General features: G+C 49.2%; 1 protein-coding gene across 1 annotated transcript in view; it reads left to right on the top strand.

Annotated features, from left to right (window-relative positions):
- Window positions 1-14,782, top strand: part of NEURL1B (neuralized E3 ubiquitin protein ligase 1B) — a 34,940-nt gene extending 20,158 nt beyond the window's left edge. The window contains exons 2-5 of the mRNA XM_034067169.1: window positions 5,134-5,694; window positions 8,396-9,103; window positions 10,002-10,127; window positions 10,842-14,782. Of these exons, the coding sequence (XP_033923060.1) occupies window positions 5,134-5,694; window positions 8,396-9,103; window positions 10,002-10,127; window positions 10,842-11,086 (1,640 nt within the window). The 3' untranslated portion in view covers window positions 11,087-14,782. The remainder of the gene's footprint in view (window positions 1-5,133; window positions 5,695-8,395; window positions 9,104-10,001; window positions 10,128-10,841) is intronic.
- The last annotated feature ends 427 nt before the right edge of the window (window positions 14,783-15,209 follow it).

The following is a 15,209-nucleotide window of genomic DNA, read 5'->3' as shown; positions in this document are numbered from 1 at the left end:
CACTAAATTTATATGTGAACAGATTTTTATCTCTTGTTCTCAGCAGATAAGATCGCGGCGCAGCAGAATCCTGTTTTGTGTTGCTGTTAGCGTTTGTTATCTGCAGTAACAGCCTAGCCTGCTTCTTTCAGTCTCCAGCGAGGCTCTAGCCCTGTGCACACGTGCAGCTGCATCATCTCCAGCAGTAAAGATGCAGAGGGGTGAGCACAGTGAGGACCATGGTTTTACTGGACCACTGTGGTTGACTTTTGTTCCATGAGGGTTATTTCTACAAGCTTGTGATCATGCAGTAAACTTGACCTTGCTGTCCCTACCTGTTGGAATTTTCCTGTTTAAAAGCAGAAGCCACCTGCCCCCTCTCTCCAGATGGCTTGTTTAATGTTCAACAGGGTTGTTGCAGCAGCAGCCACCTGACTATCAACTGTAATAGGAAAAGTTCTACTGTTACAGATAAAGCAGCCATATAGATAAGGCAGGGGTGTGTTTGGTGGATTCCCTTTCTCCTGTGCGGTGGGCATTAACAGATAGGTTTCAGGCTGCACACCGCTCCCTTTGGGCCTTTTCTCTGAACAGCACAGGGAAACTGTGCTCCAGTTGCCTGCTGATGAGCTCTATCTCCTGTGAGCTGTTCACCCAAGGAGTAGTGATCCCCTTGACATCCTTGCTTTATCCAGTATGCATCCGTGTTTAGCACCTGGGTGCCTTGTAATTTGCTTGCCTTGTGATTCTGCGCATCTTATATCACGGATTTATGTGCAGAGGTTCCTCAGGAAAGGGCTGTGGGACCCAGACAATGTCTTCTGATGCAGACCATAGATTTATTGGTGGTACATCAGGAAGGCAGTGCTCTCCTCCATCAGGCTGCCCTTGCTGTAGCTCCCTGGTGTAGCTCTGGTCTCCTTGAACATTATGCTCTTCTCTCTTGTTTTAGGGCTGTCTGTGATATTATTCCTGCCTGGCTTCTCAGGGCAAGTGAAGATGGGATCAATCTGGTTTAAGGTCAACTCCCCAGCTAAGCAGTCTCCTCAGGAGAGAGCAGCCATGAAGAGAGCTCTTGTGCTGAACATGGCCTGCTGCTGTCAGTGGGATTTCAGTGCCAAAGCAAACCTGATGCTGTGAACACATCAGTGAAAAAATGTTTCTTTTTAGAACTGGAACCGTGATAAATATGTGGGGTTTGTCCAGGGTCTGCTTGATGCACCTTTTTGAAATGCAGAGTGCATGTTTATTAAAATACCTCTCCAAAGGTCAGCAGAACCTAAGAAATAAATGTGCTGGCCTTTTGGAAAGCGGGTGAGGTTTCAGATGTGTGACAGTTACTTGCAGTTGAGAACGTGGACCCCCATAACCCAAATCTGTTTCAGCACTGCCCATGTGACACAATAAGGATGTGAATGGAAATGCTGCCTGGCCAAAAGGGTTTCTGTTGCAGGTTTCAGTGAGGAAACCACCATCCTTAATCCTTCAGCTGAGCTTTTTGTTCCATTTTCTTGCCTTATTCCATATTTGCCAAAGCTCTGCTCATACTTTTGAGGGACTCATGCTGCAAGCATCAGGTTTGCAGTTGGTGGGAATAGGGATGTAAAATGGAAAATTCTGGAATGAAAAGAACCAAAATGCTGGATGGGACCTCAGGACATGACAAACCCATGAGTTTGTGTCCTGTTTGATGATGTAGCCAGCCTGCTGGCATGCTTACAGTGCTCAGGGTTTGAAGTATTTGAGAATCTTATATTTTTTAATCCTTTTAGCTTCCTGTGAGATGGAGGAATACTATTACTCTCTCTGAGGCAGGGAAGTGAGGCATAAAGAGAAGAAATTACTTGCTTAAGGCTTTGTAGGAATTTCATAGCTGAAAAGGAGAGTTGGCGTAGATTTTAGCTGCCTGTCACGGCATCAGGCACCCTTGGGTAAGGTGATGTTTCTGCCATGAGCTTGGCTGTCATTATCCCACTGACGGTCTTTTGGGCAGGAATACAGACAGGAGGGGTTGGGAGAAGTGGCAGAGGAACTGAAATGTGATCCAAACTATGGAAGCCAGGCTGCAAATTAGGGCAATTCAAAGGCACAAACATCCTGTTGAGCTTGCTGAGTCCCCGCCAGAACATAATGAGCAAAGCACGCGCCCAAGTTCAGCTTCAGGCGTGTTTCAGTGGGAAAGCTCTGCCTCTGCTGCCTTGGGTTATGTCAGGCTTTATTCCTGGTGGCAACCGGCAGGTGTTCATGTGAGGGGGAATGGCATTATAAATAAATTATCCATTCATTTCCTTCTGGGGATTTTCCTATTGTTTCACCACAATATGCTTTCCTGTTTTCAAAAAAACCTCCAAAACAAAGCAAAGCCAAACCCTGGCCCCAAGTTCCTCTCGGGCAGGATGGACCCAAAGCTGTGTTTGAAGTGGGTGTCTGTGTCATTGCTCTTCTGGCAGTTGTGCTGCTGGCACTGTCACTCCCACCTCGGTCCCCCGTTCTTTCAGTGTGGGAAGTACCTGCCCGGGAGCTGTGCTGGAGGCATCGCATCCTGCTGTGCTCTGTCTTTGCACAGGTCTGTTCTCCAGCAGGTCGATGTGGGAGGAAGGCTGGTGCTGCACAGGGAATGGAAAGCAGGGGTTTCTTGTGATAGCAGAGAGGAGAACAAAAGTCCTCTTCCCTCCTTCCTCCTCCTGGCCAACACACTGAGGCCAGGGCACTCGCTCTCGCAGGAAAGTTGTTTTATCCATTTTAGAAGGATAATGCAGCTCAATGGACAGCTTCTCTACACGGCGAGGCTGTCGCTCAGCAGCACCCATTGGTGGCTTTGCTTAAGCCATGTTCCAGCTGGACAGCACAAAGGCTCTGTGAACCCAGATGTAAAACAGGGAGCTGATGTGGAGAAGTGTGTCCAGGAGAGGATTCACGGCTCGCCTCTCAGGGTCACTCGCCACTGCTGTGTGCTGGCTGGGTTCATGCCGTCATGCCTCTCTCTGCGAAGGAAACCCCAAGCCTATTTCCTCTGCAGCAGCATCATTTGTCGGGAACATTTCCAGGCAGACACATGGAGCAGCACCCACATGAGCTGCGGGGGGGTCTGTGCTGAGAGCAGCCATGTTCTGCATTTTAGCTCTTCAGGAGGCAAGAAATGACATTTCTCCTGGCAATACCCAAGAGAAATACTGACATCTCATGTAAGCATGGCCAAGGCTGACCCAACAGACCCAGAGAACCCTCTCCTGCCCTGGAAGAGCATGGGGGGAAGCCTGGCCAGCAACACTGCTGTGAGTGGAGGTGCTATGCTGAGCAGGGACTCTGCCCTGAGAGGTTTTAACAGCCAAGGGAGTCTTCTCTGCTCTCTGTCTCCCCCAGGACTCTGCCTTCATGGCATGGAAATAGCAAACACCCCACTGGTGTAAGAACAAAGATGTATTTATTTACATCACTGTACGACAGGGTTAACCATTACCTTGTGCTACGCAGTGATTGTCACGTGCAGTGTGAATGAAGAGATACAAAAGACCTTTTATTTAGCCACCGTGTTTGCCTGTCACAATTTAGGGTTGCCTTTTTTAATCTTGATGTAAACAGGAGCTTTTTCTGCCTTTGTAGCTCTGACTCCTGTTGCAGATGCTTGATTTCAAGGGCTAATCCTGTGTTCACATCTTGCTTGCAACCCCTCTTCTTTTGCATTCACAAAGGCAGTGGTTGCTCAGAGCCTCTAGTAGTTCAGACATGAATGCAAGTCCCAGTGTCTTGCTGCCCTACCTGGTATTTGCTTGCAATAAAAAGTGTGACAACTGCAGCTCTCTTTCCAGCTTTCCAGCTGAGCTCCTGGCATCTTCTGGTGTTTCCTTCCAAAGGAGAAAAGCATCAGAAAATCCTTCCCTTGTTGCGATGCAAAGCCAGGGGTTACACAGAGGAGGAAGCAGTTTGAAACAAGGGCCAGGCAGACAGCTTGTAAAGCTTCAAATGTGGCAAAGCATTTCAGAGTAAGTGTGTGCAGGTTTATATTTAACAGGATGACTTTGAGCACCCAGGGTGCCTTCCATTTTTGCTTTCAGAATCTGCAAAGAGGAGGAGTGGTGGAGTAGGTGGGAAATGGGGAAATCAAAGTGCCTGTGACACCCTGCTGGTGGTCATGGGAGCCCAGCTCCTTGAGCAAGACCCTGTGTGTACAGGGTGTGCAGAAGAGGTTGCCTGCTCCTCAGGGAACTTATAGCTAAGGCTTAAGATCAGAAGCTGAGCTTTTTTCATTTGTGCTTCACGCGTGTGTGAGCTTCACTTTAGGCCTCAGATCTGCTGCTCTTGAAATTGGTCTCAAAATTGTTATTGACTTTAAATGCTGCAAGATCTCACCCATAAATTCTTCTCCCATCTGCAAAATAGGGATGGCAGGATTTCTGTGCCATCTGTGGTGCTGTGAAGCTGAAAACAATCATCATTTATAAAGTGCTTGGAGCTCAAATGGGAGGTTCTGTGTAAAGACAAGGTTTTGCAGGAGGAGATGTTCCTTAATGTGCCAGTTGCATCTGATGGCTGAATCAGGGGCTGGGTTAGACATTTTGGAAGAACAGTCTGGTGATGCAGAGGTAGTGTTTCAGCTGCTAAATGTCTTGGTTTATTTTTGTTGTTCAAAAGCTCCTGTTCATCATTACAAAATTAAGGGACAGAGAATCTAGTGGCTGAATGTCCCACAAAAATCAATATCCTACATCCATGCTCATTTTGAGCACCTCTGATCTTAACAGCCTTGAGTCTCAGTGTGTCTCTGGCCACCAGCTGGTGATTTAGCAGCACATGCATTGCAAATAGGAAACTCGGAGCCACAGTCACAAGTGTTAAGCCTTTCGGAGTGCAATAGGATGCATCTGATGGGAACAAAAGGATGTTAATTTATACCCAGCTTTGCAGAGCACAGAAGGGAAGCTGCCTAACCTTTGCCCCCAGAGCTTCATTTGCCTTATATTTGCATAAAACTGAGGGCCCAGTTGCTGCAACAAAGAGCAGATTGTGGCCAAGCACAACAAGTTAAGATTAAATACTGAGGTTCCCAGTGGGTAATGCAAAGCATGCGTGGCAAGCAGCAGTTGTCCAGGCTTGAGCTAACATATGGCTCGGGTCAAGCACTTCTAATGGAGCCTCTGGTTTCTCCTTTTGCAGACACAAGCCACCCGCCCCGCTCCGTCTCCAGCCGCCCCTACTACAGCTTGCCCAACAGCAGCCATGAGAGACGCTCGGTCCTCGCTATCACAGAGCCACCGCGTTTCCACTCCCAAGCCAAAGGCAAGAACGTGCGTCTGGATGCTCACTCCCGCAAGGCCACGCGGAGGAACAGCTTCTGCAATGGAGTCACCTTCACCAACCGGCCCATTCACCTCTATGAGAAAGTCAGGCTGAAGCTGGTGGCTGTGCACCACGGCTGGAGCGGGGCTCTGCGCTTCGGCTTCACCATTCATGACCCATCACAGATGAGCTCTGACGAGATACCAAAGTACGCCTGTCCAGACCTAGTGACCCGACCCGGATACTGGGCCAAAGCTTTGCCGGAGAGGTTTGCTGTGAGAGACAATATCTTGGCCTTCTGGGTTGACCGTCATGGGAGAGTCTTCTACAGTATTAATGATGAGGAGCCAATATTGTTTCACTGTGGTATTAAAGTTTCCGGTCCCCTCTGGGCACTCATAGATGTCTATGGAATTACTCATGAAGTGCAAATACTAGGTAAGTGTGTGTTTTGGCCTGTGGGTTGCTCTTCTGTTGGTTTTGTACCTCAAATTAACCATTTTACTTTTCCTAGCAGCGGGGATCCAGAAAGCAATATATTTCAGAGATGTCAGTGATGGAAATCCCTAAGGCTGTGCGTTGTAGCAGTCATGTGAAAGGATAAATGGAAATCTTTGCATGTAACTTTATCTAGCTTTTTCTGAGCTAAATATGGTGCTATGGCATGGAAAAACATGGTGCTGCTTTACAGCAAGGTCCCAGGGACTGAGGAGACAAAAGTGACCAGTTCTGGCTTCCCCTGTTCTTTCCCAGCTACCACGTACTGTTAGTCCACTGGAAAACCACCACCCATTCCCCAAGAGTTTTGTGGTGCTTTTCCTCAGCCCCTTTCTCAACCCTTGGCCTTGGTCCCTGCCTGGGCTGGCAGTTTAACAGGCTGTGTTTGCAGATGAAACCAAATTTACCCTTTCCTTACACGTGGGCATCGCTCTATGTCCACAAAGCACCGGCTGCAGCACAGATACAGCCCACCAGCTGAAGAGTGATGAGAAAATGTAGTGTGAGCTCCTGTGTGCTTTGGGATCCTTGCCACCATGTGCCATATCTGCCCTCACCCCTAAGCAGATTGCTGCATTCAGGTGGTGCTTGGCTGATTTACAAGCACCATCCTTGGGGGGGCTGCAGGAGGGGATGAATTTGTTCCCATCAGCAAACCGAGCCAATTGCCATGGAATGACTTTCCTTTCATGACTTTTACAGCACTGAAATTTCAAATGAATTTAGTGTTAGATGGAGTGTTTTGAACTGGTCTAAACCACAGGGAATCCGTTTAAAATACAAGAGTGCTGCCATTTCCCAGAGGTTCCAAGGAGCTGATTTAGTTTTAGCAGCCAAACTACGCTGCACCTGCTCGAGGGGATGGTGCCTCTATCCTCACACGCAGCAGACACCAGCCATAAGCTGTGAAATGTTGTCCAGTGGGCAGACAGCTTCATCACATATTCTTCTGAATGGTGCCAATTATTTTGCAGGCGAGAAGGCTACACGTAAACAATACTTTGCCCTGCCTGCTCTGCCTCAAATGTGTAATTAAGCCTTACCAGCAGCTTATCCTGTAATTGCACTTGTGACACACTCCAGTCTCTGGTGCTCATCACAGAGGTGAAGGAGCATTTGCTGTATTGGCCAGTGCAGCTGCTTCTGGCCAATACAGAGTGGTCCTTCTTCCTCATTTGATTGTAGTTAGAGAAATAAAATGTAGTTTCTTTCTGCCCCCTCTCTCACCAGTCCTGCCTGCCACATCCAGTTATGCAGAGGGAAGAACTCAATCTGAGGGCACCTGTACTCTGATTTGTTATATATTTCTTTAATCAAAGTGCCCAGCCCCACAGACTGCTGCAGGAATCAGGGCAATGCTCAGCTGTGGTACCAGGAGACCCAGCCTCCTTGCTACAGATGTGGTGGTGTTACAGCAGACATGTTTCTTTCACTGTCTCTTCCTCATAAAAGTTTGCAATTTGAGAAAGCCATGAAATACACAGGTCACAAAATGCATCTTTCAGCAGCATGAAGCTTGGGCATGTTTTACTCCTCTGTGGAGCATTTTTTGACAGATATCTTGTAGTTGCTGGAAGCATCTGGTCCAGCCATTAACTGACACTAGTGGCCTCTCCTGAACGGGCTTCTGAGCAAAGGCAGCCCCTGCTTTGCAGCTGCTGGATGGATTTGGGTGGTTTTCCTGCTGGTGATTTTCTCCTCCAAGGAGCAGGCAGTGTTGGTGCTGGGATGCATCTTCCCACTCCATCTTTGGGAAGACCAGGATTATGCTTCATTCACACACTCAACTGCTACATGCTTTGACTTTGCTCATCTAGTTAATGCCTTACCATCAGAGCGAAGTGTCCAGGCTGCCCCAGGCAGTGCAGGAGGTAGAAGGAAGAGCACTCTTGAGCCTCTCCACACCTTTAAATCCTCCCCCAGCCTGGCATGGCCAGCTTGAAAATCTGTGAAATGAAGAGTCAGCATCCTGGCTTTCCCTTTGCTGTCAAAGGATGAAACAACTCCCTGCTGTAAAAATCTTCTTCCTAACACCTGCAGCAAGTAGATTTTGTGCCAAGCTCTCTATTGAAAATCTCTGCAGTGCTGTGAACACCCCTGAGGTACAAGGCTTGAAAGCCAAGAGAGGTAAAATGACCTCTCTTGAACACACCCTATGCCTAGGCACCTCTGTATTGAGTGTGAAAGAATACTGTTCATGCTTGTACTTCTCCCATCACTGTGCTTGGGATTTGGTTTGTGCAAGACCTTTGGACAACAAGATATTGAGACGTTTCCTTCTTTTACAGAGTAACCTCAAAGCTATTAGACCCCTCTACTGAGGAAGCTGTAGGACCACACTGGTTTACAGCTTTTCCCAGTTCACCAGTGCAAGGAGCTCCCACATTACATGGGTACTTCATGACACTAATTTTTCCTCAGCCAATGCCAATATGCAGCTATTTCTCTGCCCCCTCCACATGCGACTCTCCACTCCCAGCTCTTTATTAATGGTTGACCTCTGGCTAATTTTCCCATTGTTTTTCCATTTGAAGGAACAGAATCCAGATAGTCTCTAGGCTGAAATAATAACAAATGTAACAAGAAAAGTAGGCAATTTTATCTTACTCTGATGCCCCTTATCACTGTCTTTATCTCACAGATAGCATGTTTGCAGAGACCATGACCACTGCTCGTCTCAGCTCTGCGCGTCTCAGCACTTGCCTTCCGCAGAGCAACCACGATTCAGCCAATTTCAATAACAACGAACTGGAGAATAACCAAGTGGTGGCCAAAATTGCAAACCTAAACCTAAGTCGGGTACCAGGACTTGCGACAGACAACCACATCATCCCCTGTTGCCCAAACCGGCGGCAGCATGCCCATGGGGTCCCAGCCTTCCTGGACACAGACCTGCGATTCCATCCCACCCGTGGACCTGACATCACCTTTTCCCAGGACCGGATGGTTGCATGCACCAACTGGCAAGAAAGCAATAGGACTTTGGTGTTTTCTGACCGGCCTTTGCACATTGGTGAAAGCCTCTTTGTGGAAGTAGGACACCTTGGGTTGCCATACTATGGGGCCCTTTCGTTTGGCATCACTTCCTGTGATCCGAGTACTTTACGGACAAATGAGCTCCCAGCAGATCCAGACTTTCTCTTGGACCGCAAGGAGTACTGGGTGGTTTACCGAGCGTTCCCGGTCCTCAACAACGGCGACATCCTCAGTTTCATGGTCTTGCCGAATGGGGAGGTGCACCATGGGGTGAATGGAGGCAGCCGAGGGATGCTGATGTGCGTGGACACCTCACAGTCTCTCTGGGTGTTTTTTACAATCCATGGTGTAATCAATCAGCTCAAAATACTGGGTAAGTGCAGCCAAATGGAATGATAATGGGGAGCATGTGGCTGGTGAATTTTCCTGGGCCGGAACAGGAGGTAGGGGTTTGCATTCCCAGTGTTCCCTCTACAAGGTGGTCACTGGTGTGAGGAAGCAGCTCCTTATCTCACCTTGTGTTTGCAAGCAACAGTGTGTGGGACATGGTAGCTCTCACATGGATGCAGCTTATGCATGTACCCCAGAAAAGGATGAGACTTGAGAGATAAAATAAGCAGCAGGCTGGGGGGGGGGACACACAGCTGATTTTCAGATGGTTTTGTTTTTAAAAGGAGATCTTTATAAACCCACTATTCCAGCTAACAGGTATTAAACTCCTGTCTTGGTAAGGGCAATGATTTTTGTGAGCTCTGGTTTAATCACATGTGCTGCTGATAGACAGTAACCACTCCCCAAGCACTGCCACAGTTTGAATATCAGATGTCATTTCAATGCTGAGCTGTTGCTGGTGACCAGTTACAGTGCTTCTCCTTTCTAAGTTAAGGATTCTATCAGAAAACAGATGGTGATAACTTTGTGAATCAAGTTGTTCTTATTTAAAGCAATGCCCTTTCCCTGCTGCCACTGAGACAGCGGTAGCTAGAGGCCACTGCTGCTGGAGAGATCAGGACCATGGGGAAGGGACTTTACACCCTAAACAATGGCTGTCAGGTAACTGGTTCTTGCTTCACTGAAGCCAGTGTACAAGGGCATTGTGAGGTCCAGGCCCTGGAGGTCACATCTGTAATCATGCACCTGCATCATACTAAGGGGCAGCGCTTAACCCAGCAGCTGGGCTTTACCCTAAAGCACTGAGGGCTGAGGGGCATTTAGCTGAGCTTTGGGTGTCCATCAGCCCCGTGGTGTGCTCAGCTCTCCTGTGTTTGCAGGCACTGTGCAGTCCAGCCCAGTGACCGTCTCTCCCTCAGGATCACCTGGCGGCTCGCAGTACGACAGCGACTCGGACATGGCCTTCAGTGTGAACAGGTCGTCGTCTGCTTCAGAGTCATCACTGGGTAAGGAGAGCCCATGTGCCAGGACAGGGATCGGGGCAGACAGATGGTGCTGGGGTTACACAAGGCAGCAGGGCAAGGTTGTGGGGCAGATGTTACATCCGCAACACCAACAGAAATAATTGGAAAGAAACAAAGTGATTGGGAAGATTTTCATGGCCTGAGGAAAGGCTGCATGTTGCTTCCCACTTTGTCTAATGGAAGTAGTCCCTGCAGGGCTGCACTTGCTGGAGCAGCAGTGCTGCAGTGGTTGGGGATGCAGTATCATGTCTGGGGGTCTTTCAGCACCCACACCACTGCTTTGTGCGCTGTCAGGGCTCCACTGATGGGGGTACCCGCATAGCCACTCACATGTTGGTGTTTGGCATGTGCTGCTGCCATTCAGCACGGCTGGTGAGAGGCAGGGGCACCCTTAACAGAGCATGGCTCCTTTGGGGACAGTGGGGCTTTGCACACTCACACCATGAAATGAGTGTGCAAAATCACAGCCCTGCTTGGGGAAGCCCTGATGTGCTGTGCTTGCTCTGTCTATACAAAAAGGATGGTAAGCTCTGCCTGAGGCTGAACCTGTGCTACCAATTAGGATACGCTGAGATTTGTTTGGCAAATGAACCAAGCAATGACTAAGGAAGGAAGAGCCTTAAAAATTGACTTGAGTGTGCGTTGTAGCACCATCCTGGTGATTAAATGACCTTATTCCTTCCTTCTCTTTCACAGTGACTGCTCCGAGCTCCCCCCTGAGCCCCCCCATCTCTCCCGTTTTTCTCCCTCCGGAGCCAGCAAGCAGCAAGAACGGGGAATGCACCGTTTGTTTTGACAGCGAGGTGGACACGGTGATCTACACCTGCGGACACATGTGCCTCTGCAACACCTGCGGTCTTAAGCTGAAGAAGCAGCTCAACGCCTGCTGCCCAATCTGCCGACGGGTCATCAAAGATGTTATTAAGATATACCGCCCGTAGGGCCCGGCTCGGGCCGTAGGAAATGGGAACGCCGCTAGCAGTAACCATGCCTTTCCGTCCCTGCTTATGGGTTATCGTGCTGGTCAGTCGTTATCAAGTGGCTCGTTATCTGTGTTTCCTTATTTGACTGGTAGGGCACAATTCAGGGATCAAATTGAGCTGAGGATCACGTGGGGCCCAAAGGCACGGCTGCCGTGCCGGCCAGGCTGTGTGCCCATGGGTGAATCCAGGGAATCGCGGTCTGGATCCAACCCAGCTGCAAATGAGAAATTTCCTGTGCAAAGGCTCTTTTTTCACTTCTTTCTCCAGAAAAGGAGGCTCTTGCTGTGGTGTGTGTTGGGAAGGGGAGGTTGCCACTTATTTGGTCAGTGCTGGGTGCCACTGGGCTTCCCAGTCCCGAAACCCCAACAGCTCTGGTCTGCTGCCAGGTGCTTGTGCTGTGGTGGGATAAAATTAGACAAGGCCCAGTGGGAGGGTTCAAAGTGGACAAAACTGGTCTGGAAATGTCATGTTGATCCATGTAAGGGGAATTAGCTGAGGCCAAAATAGTAGCACAGACAGATTCTCTCTTGTTTTGTTTGGGTTTTGCCCCCCTTGAGCAGGCTTCTGGGGCACATGGAGAAGCTGGTCTGGCTTTAGATAAAGCAGCTTAGATAAAGCAGCTTTTGCTTTCTATGGCAGAGCAGAGACTTTTGGCCAGGGAGGCTGAGACCCATGGAGCAGCCACAGGGTAGCGGTGAGGAGCATGAGCCCACTGAGAGCCCCAGCTGCTGCAGCAGCAGTGATGGAGCAGTCAGCAGCAGTGATGGGCTGTTCAGGCAGTGCCGTATGGCTGGCTGCTGAAGCCATCCATGAATTGCAGCCTGTGGATGAGCGGGGCGTTTGGACAGGCAGTCCTAGCTCAGAAAAAGCACGAGGCTACCATCATCTGCAGTGATGGTGTTTGTCACCTCCAGGCACACAACGCCTGCATTTTCCTCTGCTCCTCTTTGCAGGCGGTGTAGCTGCCATCTCACACTGTCCTGCCTGGCTCGCCTCCCCATCCCTTCCCCTGCTGCCAGTACTGCAGCAGGGCTCAGCCTTTCTCCTGCCCACCACAGGGACTTTTTGGAGCCCGTGGTGAGAAACTGATTTCTGTCCCAGTCCCAGCAGACTTAGCTTTTTCCTAGGGACTGTATCTGCTGATTTTACCTGCTCTTTCTCCTGCCTTTCCAGGTTTCCTGGCACTGCTCCCAGCTGCCCAGACACTGGGTCCCAACAGTAGATGAGAACTTGTTGAGATGAGCAGGGATCTGTCTCACTTAGCTTTACCTGGGAGAAGGAATGAGTTTTCATTCCTGGGACTATTAGTAGATGTTGGGACATAAAAGGTAAATGGATTTCAGCTGTGATATTAGCTACAAGCAGCAGCAACCTGGATGAGCTGGGCAGCATCTGGGCATGCAGTATTGGTGCTGGTTTGAGGAACTTGGTGTTCTCCTGCTCCTGCAGGAGCTACCCTCTGTTCTCTGTCCTCTGCCCACTTGTGTGGCTCCTATCCAGTCCTTCAGCCTGTGCCTGGTTGGTCTCCAACTGGTCCAGGTTTGTAAAGAGGGGAAGAGAGAGGACGCAAGTGATAGGATAAGAGAGGGGCTGGTGTCACTTTAGCTCTGTGACCTTGTGCCACCAAGTGCATAGAAACAGCTTTCTTCAGAAAGGTGCAATTACCATATTTTTGTCCAAAATAAAGGAAAAAGAACAGCAGCCCCTGTATGTTCAGGGTTTCAGGGCCCAGAGGGGCAGCCTGACTTTGTTGGTGTCTGTCACCTTGCCTTGCCATTTACTCTATCCTCCAAGATGCCATAGCCATGGGTCTGCTGCCACCTCTCACAGTGCTGGCACTTGGTGGTGCCACCAGTGCTGCACTTGTTACCAATCAGCACTTGGCCCCATCCTAGCCCTGCTTCACCATCAGGAGGGCACAATGAGGAGCAGCTCATCCTCCTCCTGCAGTGCTGTGCTGCCAGCTCACAGGGCACAGAGAAAAACTTTGGGTTTTTTAATCTTGAACAGCTAAATAATGTTTTAATTCTGTGTATAAATGAGAGGCTGCTGTAGCACGAGATCTCTTACCCACTGCCCTGCTGCATCGGCACTAGAGCCTGCTGGCTTTCCAGAGCCCTTTAGGGAAACTTGGCTCATGCCACTGGCTGTGATGCTGCCGAGCTTGCCCAGCCCTCAGCAGAGCCACTGGCACTGCATCTGTGGCATGAGTTCACTTACTTACCTTTGCCAAAGATGGCAGTGAGGGCATCTTTCAAAGCTGGAGCCTTGTCCAGGCCCTCTGCCCAGGGACTGCAGGCATTGCCTTCACAGAGACCTCCTTGGTCATGCTATGGCAGATCAGGGTCTGGCTGTGGTCAGTGGGTGCAGCACTAAGAGCATGATGATGGCAGTTTGTGAGCAGGTGATGAAAGGCCAGGTTGGGTTGGCACCTGCCTGGTGGGTGGGCTGCAGTGGGAAGCCTTTGCATGATGAAGAATTCCAGGGAAGCTGTCTGTATCCATAGCGAGTGATGTTAGCTTGGGTCTGGTCTGGGCTAGCAAACGCCAGCTGCCATCCCTGGGGCTGCTGTTCTGGTTTCAGGGATGCCTGGATCTTTTTAGTGGGTGTGCTAGCAGAGCAGAGCCTATGTGCTTGGCTGACACTTCAGGTCCTCAATGGACACAGCTATTTGCATGCCTGGGGTGGGGTTTTCTTTGGTGTAGCTCTCTTTCCTTTTATGTGCTTAAATCCAGCAAGGAGGAATACTGAATCCACTCCAGGCTGTGTCTGAGCTGTTCCCAACACTGCAGAGGTTGTGGTTTTGCTGTAGCAGCCCAGTCCCATTTCCACAAGGGCAGCATCGAGTGGGACCAGCAAGGGAGGCAGCTCAGTGAGGGTCCAGAGTGTGGCCGTGCAGCGAGCAGGAGGTGAGAGTAGTGGATGTGTTGCCCTGCCTATCTGAGAGCAACAGGAACGTTCCAGAATAGGCTTCTTAAAACCCAAGGATTGCCAGGAAAAGGTAGCCTCTTAAAGATTTAATTGTTAGTACTCGTATTGCTATTATTTTTTAAACAGTCCGATGATATATGATTTGTACAGAAGATCTGTTTGTGCCTTATAAGGGTGTCCGTGCACTTTTTATCCTTTTTAAAGCAAATTTTAAAAAGAAAAAAAAATATCTGGGGAAAAAAAAACCAACACAGATCAATGGTAGTTTTATAGAATTTTGTGTTCACTGAGAATCTTGCTTTTTTATATATATATTGGAGTGAAAAAGTGTTTTATTTCCATGGTTCCCCCCACCCCAACCTATTTGTTTAAAAATTGACAAAAGGAAGAAAGAAAAAGAAGAGCTGGGGGAAACTCGTTTACCTTCCCCCTTTCTGAGACAGTTACTCTCCTATCGTTACCTTTATGATTCAGTACTGTGACCTGTACATCATGTTTAAGCTGAATCAGATTTTGGACCTCTGTATTAGGCTTTTCAAGCGAACCATCTGGGGGACATGGGGGGGTGGGAGGGCACCGCACGAGGGAGGGAACTGCACTTCTACACGTCAGTGCTCTATAGCGTTGTGTTCAGTGCTGTGTGTTTTACTTTTGTCCATTTATCTGTTTTACATTAATATAATTTTACTTGTTTATGAAACAAATAAAACTTTGGCTTGTAAAGCGTGCTCCTGGGTGTTCGAAGTGTTTGAACTGGAGGGTGAATAAATCCTTTATTTCCAAAGCGTGGCACTATTAATGCACAGAGGGAGGCACCTCTGTTCAGCTCAGGCACCTCTGCTTCAGAAAAATCAATGCTGTGCACTTTAAATACCTTGCATGAGCTTTGCATTGCTCCTGGGAGGACACTGCACACTGGCTGCACAGTCCCTTGATAGGCAGGGCAGGGTAGGGGGTATTCCTGGCTTATTTAACCTTGCAAACCCCTCCAAGGCAGGCTGCTCACTGCACTAAAGCAGGGTGTCCTGTGGCAGATGCCCTCTCCAGGTGCCCCAAACTCCTCACCCAACCTGTGCCATCTCAAGCAAGGCAGCTGCAGTTGTGGCCCCACTCCTGTGCTTGTGCTGGGGCTGTGGCAGCAGCAGCCTGG

Source organism: Melopsittacus undulatus, chromosome 10, assembly GCF_012275295.1.
Source record: "Melopsittacus undulatus isolate bMelUnd1 chromosome 10, bMelUnd1.mat.Z, whole genome shotgun sequence".
Lineage (NCBI taxonomy): Eukaryota > Metazoa > Chordata > Aves > Psittaciformes > Psittaculidae > Melopsittacus > Melopsittacus undulatus.
This window is presented reverse-complemented; position numbering and strand designations above follow the sequence as displayed.